General features: G+C 41.0%; 1 protein-coding gene across 1 annotated transcript in view; it reads left to right on the top strand.

Annotated features, from left to right (window-relative positions):
- The window catches only part of REEP3 (receptor accessory protein 3), a 165004-nt gene that overhangs the window by 55860 nt on the left and 89103 nt on the right, over positions 1 to 20041 (top strand). Inside the window, exon 2 of the mRNA XM_089683214.1 lies at positions 4097 to 4169. Within this exon, the coding sequence (XP_089539340.1) occupies positions 4097 to 4169 (73 nt within the window). The remainder of the gene's footprint in view (positions 1 to 4096; positions 4170 to 20041) is intronic.

Consider the following 20041-nt stretch of genomic DNA (forward strand, 5'->3'; position numbering starts at 1 on the left):
GTGGGGAAATTCGTCATCAGACACTGAAAATGATTTTGCTCAGTGATGTGCGAACTTGGCGCTATATTTCAAATTTCATTGTTTTTGGTTTGATTATATTATTGAATTACATTTATTATTATATTATTATTTTTTATGATTATTTATTAAATTATAATTTATGATTTTGTGTTTCAAATTTTAACATACCCGGGATGTTCGGACAGATTTCAGTGAGTTATTCCTAAAAATTACAGGCCTACAATAAAAAAAATACATATTTCGATGCAAAAAAATGTACCGCTTTGAGCACAGAAATATGAACATAATCAGGCAGCTAGGGAGGTTAAAAAAACGCTTCTAAACGCAAACACTCATAAATATGCATAAACGCAGTATGCAAACGCGGCTAAATAGACATTTTTCAACCTACGTTTTCCAGCAGTCAGTTTCCATCGTTCAGAAGTGTCCCGTGTACATGGAGCCTTAGGCTTCCCAAGGACACCTGAGATCGATGACGCTGATATCCCAGGAGTCCTAGGGAATCGCCTAATGACAACATATATGAAAAAAAGGTATTTAGAAATAATAATAAAAACAATTGCGATTCCAGACTGTACTGCGGATGGGCATTGTGATGCCAGGAAAATATAAAAATGGATGGAACTCCGCTTTAAAGCACTAGAGAGGAAAAATAATACCAATACATTAGATGGGCTTGTTTTCTTTTACAGAACAGCTCTGCTTACCAGGAAACTATAGTATTTCACTTTAAGCCACTAATAATATGAGTCTTCAGGCAGAGGACAACATAAGAAAAGCTCAGGCTGCAATACTTACTATCAATTCAGAGCTGCCCCCTTCAAACCTTTATTTTCGCCAGAAGATGTCCTCAGTCTTTTGGGTTTAATGACACCAAGCAGGTGTCACAGGAAGTGAGGGGAAATCTCCCCCAAATAGGTCACAGACAGAAATAATACCATAGAAAAAAATAACACTTTCCACTCTGACCAAAAGGAGAAACATTTTTTGGCTCGAGTTAGTCTTTAAAGTGAAGCTAAACTCTGGTTTTAAAAAAAATGCATTCAGGTATGCATTCCTAAAGTGGAACCTCACTCTCTCAATCAACATTTACTATTTTTAATTCTTATGCTGCTGACATTAGTAAACAGGAAAGCATATAAACAATTTTTTTTTACATTTCTTCAGCTTTTTCCTGGTTTATGTGCCTAGGCAAATGATTTTATAGATCTCAAGAGTCTTCAGGAGGGGAAGAGGGGTTTTCTCAGCTAAACACACCCTCCTGTTTGCATGCCTGAGCTAAGGACAGATGGATTCTAGGAAGTGAATTCTACATGAATCATCTGCCCTTACTCAAGGTGGCCATGGCCAGAAATGATAGGGAGTGTTTTTCAAGGTGATTTCTCAGCAAAATAAAACACGCAGATGGGGGGAGTTTAATTTAAATATAAAAAATTAATTAAATAGCTTTTTTGGTTTGTGGCACTTCGGTTTTAACTCAAAAAAGTGCTCTCAGTCTCCTCTAAATCTCCAAATTTCTTTTGTTTATTGCCTGCTGACTTCCTGTTAGTGCAGTGGTGCTCAACCTTCTGAAGAACAAGGGCCACTTAAGTGATTTATTAACCAGTCGTAGGCCACAATGAAAGGAAATGGTTAATATTTTTACAATTTTGAATAGCATAATGAACATTTTCCTCCTGCAGCCACTAATTGCTGGAGGGAGGGAGGAGAATCTGGCTTTCAGAGGTTGCAGGAGGAAATGAAGAGGATTGGTTCCTGTATATGCAGCCCCTTCTGTCCAAGTGTAAAACAGAATGTGACAGGGACGCAACACAGGCCCCCTTGAGTATGGAGTGGGATAACCATTGTGTCCCTTGAAGTTACTCCAGTGGTTGGGGCTATGTGATAAAAACATTTCTCAACTATGGGGTTTTACTGCCCCCCCCCCCAAAGCGCAAATGTAAAGAGCTCTTACTGTCCTGAGCCCCCTATAAGGCTGCTTTCACATTGATGTGCTGCAGTTTGCCTTACAGAAAAGTAATACTTTGTGTCTGCCTCATTTTTAGGTGTAATTTGAATTGTGGGTATTTAGTACGTCTGTATTTTTTAATTTCAGGTATTTATATAGCGTTGACAGCTCACACCGCACTTTACATACTGTACATTCACATCAGTGTCTGCCCTCAAGGAGCATACAATTTAAGATCCATATTTTATGTGTATACATATTAGAGACAATTTGGACAGCAGCCAATTAACCTACTAGCATGTCTTTTGAGTGTGGAAGGACACCAGTGCACCCAGAGGAAACTCGGGCAAGTACAGGGAGAACATGCAGACTCCATGCAGATAGTGTCCTGATTGGTGTACGAACTGGAGCCCCCACTGCTGCAAGGCAGAAGTGCTAAGCACTAAGCTACGGTGCTGCCCATATGTATGCTCCTTTGCAAAATTATTGCTGCAAGAATACTAGGTACAAGTTAAAGCACCTAGAGATTGCATTACTTTTATTCATCCTCTGCAGTCTAGGCATATAAAGACTAAAATAACATGTGAGGAGGGCAGAAGGAAGAGGAGTGCTGGTGATTGGAGGAGTTGAGAGGGAGTTAGTTTCGCCAGATTGCCATGCCATGTAGTCTACAGGTTACCTGTTCAAGAGACAGTTGGTCTCTATACTGTGTGAAAAAAAGGCACAGTACGGAAGATGAGGTATATATCAGGGGTGGCAGAACTGGTTTTATCCATTCAAGCACAAAAGGCTTCATGTACATGACCGTACAGGGGCCATATTGTGAGCAGAGCCTGTATAATGGCTCCCGCATGACCCACTACTGCCAGGTACAGCCATCCATTGATATGTATAAGGCTCCCGCATGCGCATTGATATACGTTTTGAATGCATCTGGTGTGCGTTTGGGACATACACTATCTGCGTTCACACCAATAGCTATGGTCCTGGGAGAGGCATTACTCATTCTCTGCACACTGTACAACCCCTGTATGGTTGGGGTCATGAAGCCAAAGGCACGGGGGTAGGTAAATCTGATAATATAGGCTGGTGGGGTGGTAAGGCTTTATATTGACACAAGTCTATGGGGGAGATTTACTAAAACAGGAGAGTGCAAAATCTGGTGCAGCTCTGTATAGAAATCTTGCCAAAGCTTAATTGAACAAGCTGAAGTTAGAAGCTGATTGGCTACCATGTACAGCTGCACTAGATTTTGCACTCTCCGGTTTTAAAAAAAAATCAGCCCCTATGTATTCTGGAAGTGAAATGTACAAATCAAACTACAATTTGATTGCAAATCTGTTTGAAATATTTGTACTGCTCCTCTTTTACACCATCTCTCTGTGCAGTTTGGTTGTATAATTACTGTTCCTGGAAGAAGTCTACCCACCCTAAAGCTGGCCATACACTGGTAGATTTTTGAGCGTACAAAATATTTAGTCCGTACATTTAATAATGCCAACAGAGACACAATGAATGTCGTTCAAAAGCACTTAAAATTTTCATTTACTTTTAACATTCAGTTTTGATATGAATGAAATTAACAACACAATAATGACATACTCTGCTAAAAATGAGTTCATTCGGGGAAAAAATTCCATCTTTCTCCCACTAACCATTAGAAAATTGAACAAACCTTTTGAAAATTACATTTTTTAATTTTACTACTAATGTATGGACAGCTTGAGTCAAATCAGACGACACCAAGACCTGGGGTACTGGCTTACATAGGCACAGTTTATTAAATGTATATCAATTGAGTACTCTTCATGATACTTTTTTTTATTTCCATTAACATCCAGAATTTTTAAGACAAGATTTTGGGGTGTACCTCCTTCTTCAAAGTCCAAACAGTACTAAACCTTGAAGAAAAGGGTGCACACTGAAAGTTTGTCCTGAAAATGTGGGTGTTAGTGCAGATAAAAAAAGTATTACTGACAGTACTCGATTGTTTTTACTCAATTGTTTTTGTTGCAAGTGCATTAATATGGCTACAGTCACAACAAACATTTATATCTCATCTTGCTATGCCTTCTGTTTATTTTCTTGTTATTGTGCTTATGACTGTTTCTTCCTTTCCTTCTTTAGGCTGGTGTTTGGTATGATATACCCAGCATATAACTCCTACAAGGCTGTGAAGACGAAAAATGTGAAAGAATATGTAAGTAATAAAACTGCCCCTAAGCTTACATTTCTTTATTTTGTTTAGAACTTAACAAAAAAAAGTGTCCTAGTTTACACTTACGGTTTGGGGGTAGGGGGAGGTGAAGTGGTGGTTAAAAATAGGTGGTTGAGCCACAATTTTAATGCCCCTCAAAGGCAGCTGGACAGCGTTGTACACATGCAACAGAAAAATGTATACCCTCTGTTGTGTTCAGCAGACAGTACTGCTGCAAAACAGATGAATAAGGCGGTGCTACAATGACAATGCTAGGCCTGCATTTGCAGCTTGGTATTCACATTCATATTCACATTCAAAAAAAGGTATTCAGGAGATATCAGTACTGTCCACTTTTTGGGGGGGGAGATTTCCCTTCATTTCCTGTCCCAGAGATACAAGTGAGAAGAAATCCTCCAAGGTGGTGGGAAATCCCCTCTTGGGCAGTTGTCACTGGAATAGATGTTTCCTTGGTAAGATTTCCTCTATTTCTGTTCTGGTGACGAATATAACATTTTGTATTTCCAACCACTTTAAGAAGACCAAAGATGGAAACATTACATACCAAAGCCACTGTACAGAGAGGTGAAGATATGGCTTCATCCTGAACTCCTCTTGACTACACTCCCCTGACATGTTTTGCCCACCCATGGGGCTTATTCCTAGAGATGACATCAGGAAGAGCTTAGAATAAAGCCGTAGCTTCACCTTTCTGTATAGTGGTTTTGTTCTGGTGTATGTCGCTTCCACCTTCTGTCTTCTGACCTGCTTCTGCTAGGCTGGATCTGTTTGTTTGAACGCCAACACCCGATCTGTGCTTTGGACCACAGGGAGAGGCTTTGTTGTGTTTTGAGTGGCACTCCAGGTTCTTTGTATATATATCCCAGCAGTTTAAATTACAGTGATAGTGGTGACCAGGATAAATAGATAGGGAAAGTCCACTCAGTGAAAGTTCCAAACAGCAGCAAAAACCTGATGAGTGTTATCCCTTCCCTACTGTATCCAAAATTATGAAAATAAAATTGGCTTTATATAAAAGTTATTGAATAATAATAGATATAGGCTGTATGTGTTCTGACCAATTTTCAGGCTAGGGAAAGTAGTTACCTTCCAATAAATGGTTCAGATACCTTTTAACCCCAGCAGATGGCTTAGTGACTGCCCAAGATATTAAATATGGATGTATGATAGTCAGACCTACCCATGTATGCCTTCCTTGTATGACTACTGTTTCACTGCTCACAGCCCTGATGTTGGATAGTGGTATCCAGGTCTAAACTTGTGATCTGGTTTTTGAACACATACATTATTTGATACAGGCTGGATGGCTCCAACCTATCTGCCCATTAGACAGCAGAAATAGAGACTTCTGTATTCATATCTGCTGTCAAAGAACTGGAGTTTTCAGCAATTGGTCAGCATGAGGCCTGCTTTGAAAGTTTAATCTGATGGTTTGGAGTAAATAACTGCTTCTTAGTAAGAACATGTTGATGCCTAAAGCTAGCCATGTATGGCTAAACTTTCATCTGATTCCTGTGAATCGAAATTCAAGCCATGGGTGGCCCCGCCAACACCATCTGACTCAACAAACTATAACTGAGAGATCAAAGGAGCTGGGTGGAAAACAGTCAGTTAAAAGGTGAATGTAGCCAATCAGTTGCAGTCACTGTTCATGTATTCTAACAGCTGCGGGTTCCGGCTAGCAGGGTAGATTTGTTTAGCGTCGATGGGGGAATCTGTGGATTTTGAATGCCATAATGCTGCAGGTCTCCCATGGCCATACATGGTAGGGCTGTTATATGATTATTTGATTTAATCATTTTAATTGTACAACAATCTATGCACCTGATCACTCCGATTCTAGTAAAAATTTGTATTCAGGTTTGTATCTCTTGTGCTGAATCTCTGTTGGGCATGCAAGCAGCAATTATATCTGAGTGCTCGTTTGCATAGTAGATATTATGCAAATAGTGGAGGTTTTTTCTTAGCTGGCAGTGGTGACTTTTACTAGTCAAATGTAACATTATTAGTTGCAGATGTTAACGCTTTGCTTTCCTTTTCATTACCATGCTTGTGTTAGAATGCTTGATGTTGTAATCGCTTTGACCAGAAAATTACAGTTTTATTTGGCAGTCTAGTAAAAAAAAAAAATCAGATGTAGAAGACATTACTATATCTAAGGGTTTGTTTACACCAGCCTTTGTACTAAAACTTTATGGGCTGGAGACCATTGTGTAGGGGCAGTGAATTCTGTTTTACTTTATTTTCCTTTTTTTTATCAATCTTATCAAAGTGTTCCAAAATGATGCTTCATTAAAGTCTATTCACCACAAAGCATTGCAGTGTGCTGTTGTGCAGTGATGAACAGTGAGTTGCACTATGTAAAATTGCAGCAAGTATGCACTGCAGGTCACTGTTGCATTGTAGTTTGAACAGGGCACAACAAGATCAACGCAGTTCATTGTAAATGGTTGAGCCCTAATTTGGCCATTAAAGCTGAACAACTCCAGACAATGGCTAAATACATAGATGAAATGTTTATTGTACTTTCACATCAGTCACTGCAATCAAGGAGCTTACAATCTAAGGTCCCTGACTCACATACATACACATACTAGGGCCAATTTAGATTGGATCTAATTAATCTACCAGCATGAGTGTGGAAGGAAACAGTATTATTAGGAGAAAACTCGCAAACACAGGGAAAATGTGTCATGGTTGGTCAGAAGTCCTAACCGCTATGACACTGTGCTGCCCAGTGATTTGTATTTCTGTCCATCCAGTTTTGAAATTCACACAGTTTGACACCCCAGAGAATAATAACTTTTACAGCTAAGAGCTTGTTCCCATCAGCAGCTGTGCTGAACGTACGGCTGCTGGTATGCACTAGGAGGGATATCTGCTTTGGGTTCAGCATGAAAGTGGTTGTAAAGGCAGAAGGTTTTTTTTTTTTAACCTTACTCCATTCTATGCAGTAAGGTAAAAAACCATCTGTATGCATCTTTTCCCACAGTCTCCCCTTAAATGCATACCGGTGCTCGATCTCAGTCCAACGATGTGCACAAGAGCAGAGGCTCAGATACAGCAGCAGGAGCCATTGACTCTCACTGCTGTCAATCAGAGCCAGTGGTGAGGGAGTCGGGCTGAGCCTTGCTCTGTGTGTCTTATGGACACACAGCATAGCTCGGGAGCGGGCATGCATGAGTGCTCCCATAGCAAGCAGCTTGCTATGGGGGCACTTGCGGGGGGAGGATCCAAGAGGACCGGTGCGGGATCCCAGAAGAGGAGAATCAGGGCTGCTCTGTGCAAAACCATTGCACAGAGCAGGTAAGTATAACATGTTTGCTATTTTAAACCAGAAAAAAACACAAACCTTTACTATTACAGTAATTCAAACTATCTTAAGCAGACAGCTTACAGTTGTAGGATTTCTGGTCAGTTTAGGAACTTTGAAGTTACAGCTGAACTCCAGAAATGATCTTTATTGCATATTTACATTGGTCCAACTTGGCACAATGCAAGTATGCATATCTAATATCTGATAGACTGCTGGGGAAGTTGTTAATCACCATAGTAGTCGATTCTACTATAGTGATAGCTACAATATTTTGAGTTTTGCTCAGGTGTAGTTGTCCCACAGAGGGTGACTCACTTGGGACCACACCATTCATAGAACGCTTTGTGTGTGTGTTTTTTTTTTTTTTTTTCAATGAATGTAAGACATCTTCTGGTTGGAAAAGGTGAAAAGGAGGGAGAGCGATGTAAAAATCTGAACTTTGTCCAATCACAGAATGTCTTGTATTCATCGGAAAAAGTACAGGGCATTCAATGAATGGTATCAGTGTCGAGTGAGTGACCCCCTGTGGTCAGTATGCTGTGGGAAAGCTGCGTACAAGACTCGGAAGATCACGGCTATCATTGGAGTTCAGCTTTAATGCTTATGTATTATATATATTGAGGTCTGGACTTGTCACCATTGCTCTAAATAAATCAGCGCACAGAATTCCCAAGGACAAGGAAGCCAGATGGTCTTGCTTTTGCATGTGAAGCTTGTGGCAGCACGAACGTTCATACAAGAACATATCTTCTTGCCAATAAAAATTGAGCAAAACTCCGTCTCTATCCTCAGAGTGGTAATTTTAGCTACGGATTGCTTTCCATATCCCATGTGTCTCAGATTTTTGGCAGCACATTTGTTGGGTCTGAGGAAAACTGGCTGTAGGATTCGGAAGACTTCAGAAATGTGGGCTTTTATCGCCATTGTAGAGTGAATGTTTGTGCTTTTTATTTTGATTGTTATGACTGTATTGGTTTGTTTTTCTAATCTTCTTTATTTAGAAAATAAATCTGTTTCATGTCTGTTTGGATTTTACTTGGACTGTTCAAAAATACATTTGCTTTAAGAAGTGTTTTACAGGCATGTATTGTGTTCCCTGCTGCAGATTTGGGATTTGTAGCCCTGTTATCATGCAGTCTTCAAACTAGCATGTCAATGTCATTTTAGGGTTCTCTTTTCTTTTTATACTTGGTCTTTGTAATGTAGGCTTTAGTCACATGGGCTTGCAAAATGAGAAACAAGGGCTAGTTCAAGGTGTGTGTTACGGCTATCTCTTGTCTTTAGGTTTTTCACAAGGGATATTGAACGCTGAAACCCTTTAAAAATGTGCGCTGAATGCACAGGAAACACGCCTGTAGGTTTTGAAACATTGCAGTTGAATTTAATGAAAGTGGAACGTTGAAGCAAAGCCTAGAGAATGTAACATGCCCTAAAATTCTTGACACTGCTGAAAGCTAATGTAGCCATACATTTAATACAGCATGCACGACAAGCGCACCTGTTAGTGGAGTAAAAAGTTTGTTTGAGCCAGCTTGGCCCAGATAAACTATTGAAATGATATTTAACCATGGAGATCAACTCTGGTTGAAATTTTTCTGATTCAGCCATCCTCGCATAACAGAAGTTGACTGAGTGACATCTGTCAAAGAGACATCATGGAAAATCTTCCTCAATCAACAGCTGCAGCAACTGAGCAGTGTATTCTGACCATGGCGGGTTTAGCTGTCAGAAAACAATGTCAGTGGGGGTATTCCTCCACCCACCTCGATTGTGTGGATGGAGGAGTCCATCTAAAATTCTAACCGTGTATGGCCAGCTTAACTGGTACAATGTATAGCGCTGGCTCAGGAGAATCCTTGTAGGAACTGTGAATCATCGGGCTTGTAGAAGCGGTATGAGAGTGGCATGGGCTGAAGGTCTTTGGTGATGCCAATTGCCTAGGTGCAAATAGCATCAACATACACAAAAGTATTGGGACACCTCTCCAAATCATTGGATTCAGGTGTTCCAATCACCTCCATGGCTACAGGTGTATAAAATCAAGCACCTAGGCATGCAGACTGTTTCTGCAAACATTTGTGAAAGAATGAGTCGCTCTCAGGAGTTTAGTGAATTCAAGTGTTGTACTGTGATAGGTTGCCACCTGTGCAATAAGTCCATCTGTGAAATTTCCTTGCTACTAAATATTCCACAGTCAACTGTTAGTGGTATTAAAACAAAGTGGAAGCAACTGAGAACAACAGCAACTCAGCCACGAAGTGGTAGGCCATGTAAAAGACAGAGAGCGGGGTCAGCGCATGCTGAAGTGTGAAATGCGCAGAAGTCACCAACTGTTTTCAGAATCAATAGCTAAAGACCTCCAAACTTCATGTGGCCTTCAGATTAGCACAACAACAGTGCGTGGAGAGCTTCATGAAAAGGGTTTCCATGGTTGAGCAGCTGCATCCAAGCCTTACATCACCAAGTACAAGGCAAAACATCGGATGCTGTGGTGTAAAGCATTCTGCCACTGGACTCTAGAGTAGTGGAGACGTGTTTTCTGGAGTGACGAATCATGCTTCTCTGTCTGGAAATCCGATGGACGTATCTGGGTTTGGTGGTTGCCAGGAGAATGGTACTTGCCGGACTGCATTGTGCCAAGTGTAGAGGGGGGACTATGGTGTGGGGTTGCTTTTCAGGGGTTGGGCTTGGCCCCTTAGTTCCAGTGAAGGGAACTCTTAAGCCATCAGCACACCAAGATATTATGAACAATTTCATGCTCCCAACTTTGTGGGAACAGTTTGGGGTGACTGCGCACCAGTGCACAAAGCAAGGTCCATAAGGACTTAGATGAGCAAGTTTGGGGTGGAGGAACTTGACTGGCCTGCACCTCAACCCCATAGAACTGCGAGCCAGGCCTTCTCGTCCGACATCAGTGCCTGACCTCACAAATGCACTTCTGGAAGAATGGTCAAACATTCTCATAAACACACTTCTAAACCTTGTGGACAGCCTTCCCAGAAGAGTTGAAGCTGTTATACCTGCAAAGGGTGGGCAACTCAATATTAGACCCTACAGACTAAGACTGGGATGCCATTAAAAGTCATGTGTAAGGCAGGCTTCCCAATACTTTTGGCAATATAATGTAGTTCAGTTGTAGAACAAATGCAATGGGATCCAAAGGGCTGCACACTTGAACACTGCATCCACTTTATTGATAATCTTTAAAAAGTCATATACAGCTACAGTAGACACCGTGGGAGCAAAGAAAAATACAGTTGGTTCATTTGCAGTCCGAACACGGTAGAGTAGCCACCTTTTAGGCATCATGCACATGGGGTGTCTGTTTAAGCCCCTCTGAATGCCAGAACTCCTGGCAGGAAAATGCTGCCTAAAAAATTACCTAAAAGCCACGTATTGCACATGCGTCTAGGTGCGTCAGCGTTTGAGCATTAATGCATTCTATGGACCAGAAGATGCATCTAGTGTTTATATGTGTTTAGGCGCATTTTCAGCTGCTCTCCTGAACACGCCTTGGTTTTTTTTTTTTTTTTGCAGCCTGCAAAGGCTCTTCTTCTAATACGCCTATATGCATGGACACATAGGCTTACATAGATATGCTTTTATAGGCTGAAAGAAAAAGCTCAATGCCTGTAAAAGTGGAATATTTTAAGCTTTGTGTGCATGAGCCCTTAAAGGAAATAACAACACTATACAAGGCACAACACAATACCTTTATTGAAAAATCTGGATGAAAAGAAAGACTGCAGAAAAAGATCACAACAGAGAGTAATATACAGGACATAAGTCTCTATGTATGTTCAGTCTGGTTTACACAGCAGAGGTTGCATCTCCAGCTCCCACACAGCCTTTCTGGAATAATTATACAGGCAACTTGTGATGGCTGTGAGAAATTAAAAAGTATTAAAACATGACCCATTCACATACAGAAATACATTTCCTGTGCATTATCCATTTATAAAAAATGAGGATGGTGCAGAGCCCTAACAGAGAAAATCTCCTCTCTCGTCAAGTTTGATGAACACAGTTTTTCTCAATAAAAGCAACTCTTCTTTTTTTTCAGGATATCTATAAACAAGCCTTCCTCTGTGCCCTGACTCGCTCCCTCTCAGGGATTCAGTTTGATCCTTGGTGGAAGATGAAGAATTGTAGCTCAGCAGCGCTATAGATGTTTCCAGTAAATAATTCATAGAACTTGCGTCTTGGAAAGAATCCAGAGGACATAGGAAGCCACCAGGGCTCACATTCCTGGAGACAAATAGCATGAGAGGACACAACGGGGAAATTTCACGTCCACACAGAAAGCTGAGAAGGAAAGAGACTTAATTTACATATAAATAGTTTCAGAATCCAGGTCAGGAGTGTGTGGCGGCTGCTCTGATTGATGAGGTCTCCAGCTGTCCATATGATAAGTTTATATGTGCAGCTGAGACTCGATTACTACAATGCAATCACAGCACTAATCTGTGTAATGTGAGGGCCTTGCTAAATACTTTATTGGGTACGCTTGCTCTCTCCAGGTTGATGTGTAAAAGTGAAAATATGCTGGTTTGGTTATCCAACAGGTCTGTAAAAGGAAAAAATAATGCTTTTAGGGCCAGTTCACGCCATAGAAACGCAGTGTGGATGCGTTCCAGATGTCTTTCTGCATGTGTGTGTTTTGATGCATTCCAGTGCGTTTTTCTCCTCCTTGTTTTTCTTCCAAAGTTTTCTGTTTTTTTTTTTTTTGTTTGTTGTAATGTGTTCCAAGGTGTTTTTGATGTGTTCCTGTACAGCTAAATGCAGAAAAATGCAGCTTGTTCTAACTTTTTTGGCGGCACTGGAATGTACTGCACTGGTGTGAATTATACCATTGGAACCCATAAAACCTACTGTCCATGCGGTTTTGATGCAGAAATAACACACTGGACTGCATCTGGTGTGAAATGGCCCTCAGGTCAATATATATATATATATATATATATATATATATATATATATATATATATATATATATATTTTGCTCAAAAAATTAAAGGAACACTTTGAAAACACATCAGATCTCAATGGGGAAAAATATAATTCCGGATATCTATACTGATATGGACTGGGTAATGTGTTAGGAACATAAGGATGCCCCATCGCTTGATGGAAAAGAAAATTATTAACTTACAGAGGACTGACTTCAAAGACACACCGAAAATCAAAGTGAAAAAATGATGCAGCAGGCTAGTCCATTTTGCTGAAATTTCATTGCAGCAACTCAGAATGGTACTCAGAAGTTTGTATGGCCCCCACATGCTTGTATTCATGCCTGACAACGTCGGGGCATGCTTCTAATGAAATGACGGATGGTGTCCTTGGGTATTTCCTCCCAGATCTGGACCAGGGCATCACTGAGCTCCTGGACAGTCTAAGATGCAAACTGGCGGCATCAGAGGAACCGAAATGTGATATTCCAGAGGTGTTCTATTGGATTTAGGTCAGGTGAGCATGGGGGCCATTCAATGGTATCAATTCCTTCATTCTCCAGGAACTGCCTGCATACTCTCACCACAGGAGGCCAGGCATTGTTGTGCACCAGGAGGAACCCAGGATCCACTGTACCAACATAGGGTCTGACAATGGGTCCAAGGATTTCATCCTGATACCTAATTGTAGTCAGGGTGCCATTGCCTAGCCTGTAGAGGTCTGTGTGTCCCTCCATGGATATGCCTCCCCAGACCATCACTGACCCACCACCAAAACAGTCATGCTGAACGATGTTACAGGCAGCGTAACGGTCTCCATGGATTCTCCAGGCCCTTTCACGTCTGTCACATGTGCTCAGGGTGAACCTGCTCTCATCTGTGAAAAGCACAGGGTGCCAGTGATGGACCTGCCAATTCTGGTGTTCAATGCCAAATGCAAATTGAGCTCTATGGCGCCAGGCAGTGAGCACAGGGCCCACTAAAGGATCACCCTCAGACCACCCTCATGAAGTCTGTTTCTAATTGTTTGCTCAGAGACATTCACACCAGTGGCCTGCTGGAGGTCATTTTGTAGGGCTCTGGCAGCGCTCATCCTGTTCCTCCTTGCATAAAGGAGCAGATACCGGTCCTGCTGATGTGTTAAGAACCTTCTACGGCCCTGTCCAGCTCTCCTAGAGTAACTGTCTGTCTCCTGGCATCTCCTCCATGCTCTTCAGACTGTGCTGTAAGACACAGCAAACCTTCTGGCAATGGCACGTATTGATGTGCCATCCTGGAGGAGTTGGATTCCCTGTTCAACCTCTGAAGAGTCCAGATATCACCTCATGCTACCAGTAGTGACACAAACCCTAAGCAAATGAAAAACTAGTGACACACAGTCAGAAAATATGAGTAGGGAAAAAAATGTCAATGGCCTCCTCCTTTAAAACCATTCCTGTTTTGGGTGTTGTCTCATTGTTGCCCATCTAGTGCACCTGTTGTTAATTTCATTAACACCAAAGCAGCTGAAACTGATTAACAATCCTCTCTGCTACTTAACTGACCAGATCAATATCCCAGGAGTTTAACTGACTTGATACTATACTCCTGATTAAAAAGTGTTCTTTCAATGTTTTTGAGCAGTGTGTGAGTGTGTTGTGTGTGTATATATATATTTGCTAAAAAAAATGATTTAACACAGGCCAAAGGATTCCCAGAACACTATGGGCAAACCAAAACACAGCACAGTCCACAGTAGATTGCTATTCAGAGGGCATTTGTCAGGTGGTGAGGAGGCATAATGTTACCTCTTCACTGCCTTTTTATCTCCCCAGCATGTGTAGTTGCATCTTTGCAACTTAAGGACCTGTATTTACTGCCCCCAAACCACAAGTATGAACTAAGCTTTGCCAAGTCAGTAAATTGTTTTTCCCAAAAGGTTGTAATTAGAGATATGTATGTGAAAAGGAATCTAAAGTGCTACCTCAGTATATGCAACATAAAAAAAGAATTATTTTAAAAAACGTTATATAAAACATAATGCACTCAACCACAACACATTCCCTATAAGACCTGTTTTTCTCATGTGTACATACAAAGGCTGATTTGTCACTGAAAATGCCCTACATTAAAGATAGTGGCTGGAAGTATGGATACTGCCCGACAATGCATGCTACTTTCACCTGAGGTCAAAGATTGATAGTGTATGACTGGCACAGCTTAAAGAGGAGCTCCAGTCTCCACCAGAAAAAATAAAAGTCAGCAGCTACAAATACCATGGCTGCTGACTTTTAATATAGGGACACTTACCTGTTCAGGAATCCAGCGTTGTCCTCACCTGAGCCAATTCTTCAATAAGCTTCGGGTCCAGCTGTGGGTATCTTAAATAAGGGAAGCTGGTTCCCACTATGTATGCACGAGCTGCACTGCACTTTGTGAATGGTCCCGTAGTCTTCTGGGATTTGTGATGTGTCCCAGAAGGCTGCAGAGGAAGGAGGCAAACTTCCATCCAGATCGCTGCTATCCCCCCCAAAAGTGCCAAGAATTAAAGAAGCTTTAGGGTGAACCTCCCCCAGTTTGCTTCATTGTACTTGGAGAGGGGGTATATGTGGGGTCAAGCTCAAATTTTTAGTAAAAATACAATACAGTTAATTTCAAGGCACGCAATTGCAAATTATTACCCAATTTGTTGTAAAATAGAAAAGAGAAGGTTGCAACAAGTAAATAGATACCCAAAAATCAACAAATGATAGTAAACTTCAGTACCATACAATTTCCAAGTGACACTTTTAACACAGGTCATCAGTTTAGAGTTAACTGTGAATAATGGCCCTAAAATTATTGCTGCCAATCCAGAGTGTGTGGCGATTATGTACCTTGTGTAGCACAATCAATGTATCGTACGAGGGCACTCCAGACGCATGTGTCTACTCATATGTGCGTGTACATAGGGGCAGGATGGGCATACAGGGGAGGGGGGGGGGATTAAGTGCTTGGCTGTTACTTTGTTTTTGTATAGTTATTTGCACTTTATATCAATTAGGGAACCTAAAATCTCCTAAAGTTTCAAATGTAATTGGGGTGCGTGGAAGCAATCGGACAACCCATCACTTACACCTGTCAGCCACCTTGTCAGATTTTCAAACTTGCCAGGAGTTTGCTGCCAACACATGACATACAACAGTGGCAGTTAAAAGGAAGTTTACTCTCTTGAAAATAAACTTTTGCAGATGTTGCCTTGTGAGAGAAATATGGTATACCATTGCTGATTTTCTTCTGCAAATGTTGTTTGCTCTCTGTTGGACTGACCCACTTGGTTTTATACTTTCTGAACCAAAGACTATGGGTCTTTGGTTCTGACTAACACTAAAGCCAGCAATAGACAGATCGAAATTGGGCAGGCTTAGCAGGAACCGGTCAAATTTTGATCCATCTATGGGCAGTCTGGTTGTATTGAAGTTGATTCATCGATTGGCTTCAGTACAACCAGCCTTTTGTTCTTTTTTCACCCGATCGTTGTATTCTGGTTTCCCACCAGCGGAACACAATAGCACTACGGGACAGATTCCCTTATCAACACTGACTGGGTTTATGGGGGAATCAAGCATTTTTCTTTCCTTCAACCCATGGCTGAAGGAAAGAAAAATGCATAATGTTTAGCCTGACTAAGATTATGACTAAGAAAAGTCAGAGGAATGTTAGAAGCCAGAGGATCTGCATGACAGCCAAAAAGTTAGCATTTTAAAGAACAAGACCTAAGTGCTTGAGGTGGACTTCTTTTAAAAGAAACAAAATCACAGCTTTTTGCCTGATGCATGTTTTTTGTGATGAATACAGGAAACTCTATTGGCCCCTTATTATTATTATACAGTATTTATATAGCGCCAAAGGGTACGCTCAGCGCTGTACAGTAGCAAGGGGGACAGAACATGAGACAAGACAGTAACAATACAATACACGAGGGGTTCGAGGGCCCTGCTCTTTCGAGCTTACAATCTAGGAGTTATGATTGTATTTAATACAATTTTGTATTGTATGTAGTGTATTGTGCTGTCGTATAGAGGAGTGAATTTGCCTTTATAAGAGTGGCAGCACCTGACTTAGCGAGGCAGCTCATCTGATGAATGAAAATTCCCAGTAAAGGCTGCCTTACCATAGCACGGCATGCTTTGTCTCCTCCACGGCTGATTTTTCTCACTCTCAGTATGTATTTAAGGTAGGCAGATGCGTGTGGCCCATTGAGGCGATGCTATTGTCTGCTTACTGTAAATTGATTTTTTTAGACTCGAAAGAAATGGACGAATGAGAACCCCGTTGGAACATCTCTCCATGGAGACTGGATATTTTTTTTTCCTCTCCTTTCTTCAGTGATAAAATTACATTTTGCTAGGATACGGAAGCTAGGCTGATGCATCGGTTGCTGGGTTGCCATGGAAACTAGTGTAAATGAAGCTTGATGGTAGGGTGAAAAGCATCTTATTCTCGCTTGTGTTAGCCCCCAGCCTTGAAATAATCGATCATGTTTAAAGTGGCACATAGAAAAGAGGAACAATTTTGAAAGAAACAATTTTTACGTGTGTTTTCACATTTATATTTCTGTAAGGCATTTAATCCAGTTTAAAAAAGGTGTGTTGCCTTGCTGAAGGCAATGTACAATGCTGAGATCTTTATGGCCTTTTTAAGACCATCAGTGGAGGAGTTAATCACAGCAGCAAGCTGGGTTACAATTGCAGGTTAGAGCACATGTAGGAGTGTGCCTTGACGGTGGCCTTCACTATTGCGCACAGTGCAGCTCTAAGAGACCTTTTAGCACTCTACCTGTATAATGCGTTGAACCCTAAGAGAAGGGCACTTTTAATGTGCATTGGTGTTACACTTAACTGTTAAGCTGAACGCAGTGCTGATTGACAGGTCCAAGCCTGTATGTTTCAAAGAAAGCCATAATAATAGGAGCTATGTTCCAGCTGTGTTAAACATAGCTGAAAGCCTGCTAGATGTAAGCACTCTCAAACTGATCGCGTACACATGCCCTTAGAGAAAATAGGCTAACAGCTAATTAGCTTCTCTGGGCATCCACTCCACTTTTCCTTTCCTGTACTTGTTCAACACATTTCCAGGATTGGTTGAATAAAGCTATCCTAACACACAGCATTATTTATCACTGGTTCCACAAGCGAGATGTTTTCTGTCCAATTTCATAATCACGTCCTTTGAATTCCATTGTTTTGTTGATCAAGTGGAATGCTGTAAGCTTCACCCCCTTCTTGGGTTAGTAATGACAACACAAATGGAGGACCAGAATCTCCAGCTGGCAGATCTTTATGATGGACCCAGTTGTGCAGGGCCAAATTTTCCCAACACTGAATTTCTCTATCAAAGATACTTTCTATACGAATACACCCTCTTGCCACTTAGTTTGGCTGTATTTATGGCATCATAAAGAGCAGCAAAGAAGATTGAAAGAAAATACAATATACATTGCAGTTTTATTCCTTCTGTAGTCAGAGTTAATTTTTCTTTTAAATTATATTTTCTTAACCAGGTTTTCCATACTCCTTTAGGGTTTGGGAACCAAATAATGAGCTTATGGGTGTGGATCACTTCTGAACAGGGCCCTTTTTTCTCAGAGAACCCCCTACCTACCTCTGTGCATCGTCTCTTGGATCCACCCCCAACCTACCTCCCAGTACCACCCCTTTTAGAGAATACAAAACCAGATAGACCCTTTAATAGACCCTCCAGCAGCCAGTAACAATAGTCCTCTCCATCAACAGTAGATCCCTTCCTGCAACGGTTGATCCCCAAGCAACATTAGACCCCATCCCCAAAAACAGTAAACCTCCCCAGCAACAATAGGCCCCCACAACAATAGATCCCCCAGTAATGATAGATTGCTCAGCAGCCACCATCAATATAATCAACCAAAACCTGCGCCAAAATTTAAATCACCAACCAATGCTGCTGCTCCTTGTAGACCAATAATCAAACAAAAATGTGTAAAAAAAGAAAAAACTGCGCAAAAAAAACTTAACATAAATAATAATAGTGTCTAAATCAAAACAATAATGTCCCAATCCAAAAAAATGTTCCACATCCAATGTGCTCCAAAAGAAATAGTGATGGATCTCGTGCAAAGGAAACTTCAGTGTATTGACACCCTCTGTGACAACCAATATATATTGCACTCACCAAATGTAATGGACTCTCAAAAGTTTTAAGAGTCAAAAACGCTTTTTGGATAATGAATTTCCTGCCAATAGGGACCTCCACCTTTCATAAAGCTGCTCCAATGGAAGGATTTTCCTCACAATTTGCTCAATATAAAAAATAAACTAATAGTGTAATATTGTCAAAAGCAATTTATTCCCAAAAATCTACATTAATTGCACTCACATGTTTAAAACACAAAAAACGCCTTTAGTCAATTATATATGACCATCATAGTCATCCCTGCCACTGAAGATTTCCCCAGAGAAATGAATTGGCAGCTCTCATGGAAAATACAGTGAAGATATCCCTGGAATGCAGTGTTCCGCATGCATTCCACTCACCGGACGTGACGTCAGGACATATCGAGGAATGACCGGACATTGCGTCGCTCGTTTTGCCCCTCCTCCAGGGCATTATCAACGACCAGATGATGGAGGTACGGTAGTGCATCATTAAATAATTTAGAGGGATTCACATATGCCAATCGGCCAGCAATTTCTTACCAGGGTTTAAAAGGGAAGAAGTAGGTAAGGGGACCTTTGGACATTTGCACACTAAAAATCTTTAATCAAAGGGGACAAAACCTCCCTTTCTTCTGTGGTCACCAATGTATTCAAATGTTTCAAAATAGATCACAGATGTCCTCCAGGGAAATAAGCCCTTAAAGTTTAGGGATTAATTCTAGGAAATTCCATTGATCTAGTCCCCATTCCTTCATACTTAAAGTAGAACTCTGAGCAATTCTTAATAGAAAAAACTTTAAAGAAAGTGCAGCGCTAAAATAAATGCATATTAATACTTCCAATCCATAAACCAGCTGAACATATGATCGAACATAAAATCACAATATGTTAATATAAATGTATAAAATGGTGACAGTCTGTGATAGGTGATGGTTACAGGAGATGTTAGTGACTTCAACGTTCCAGGTGGCGAGGTGATAGAATAGCTAAAATACGCACTCACCAGATGCGCATCCTTATATATGCATATAATCAATTACCAGAGGTCCCCCTCAGGGATGGGATGGATGAGCTGAACCGCTTATAACGGACTCTCCCCCTCTTGGTATTGGTCTAGTCAGTAGTCGTCTCTTGGGATAGCCCCGAGTACCACCGTGGAAGCCTCTCAGATATAGAGTCGGGTGGGTCACCCTGGACCTGGCGTTCTCCTCTAGTAGTGGTGGGCTGATGTCAGCAATATATTAATATTTCCTGTGCCATGGAACGTGGGCTCTAGGGATGAATTGTTGGCTCTCAGGGGAGTCAACACAAATAATAGCCCATAGTGTAGTAATTTTGATAAAAATTAATTTATTAATCCACGTGGGTAAATGATAGAGTGATAAAATCAAAGTATGTGAGTAAATAAAAAATACACTGACCGTACAGTATTATAAA

Source organism: Staurois parvus, unplaced genomic scaffold (genome assembly GCF_062004578.1).
Source record: "Staurois parvus isolate SC_StPar_1 unplaced genomic scaffold, SC_StPar_1.0 ptg000303l, whole genome shotgun sequence".
Classification (NCBI taxonomy): Eukaryota; Metazoa; Chordata; class Amphibia; order Anura; family Ranidae; genus Staurois; species Staurois parvus.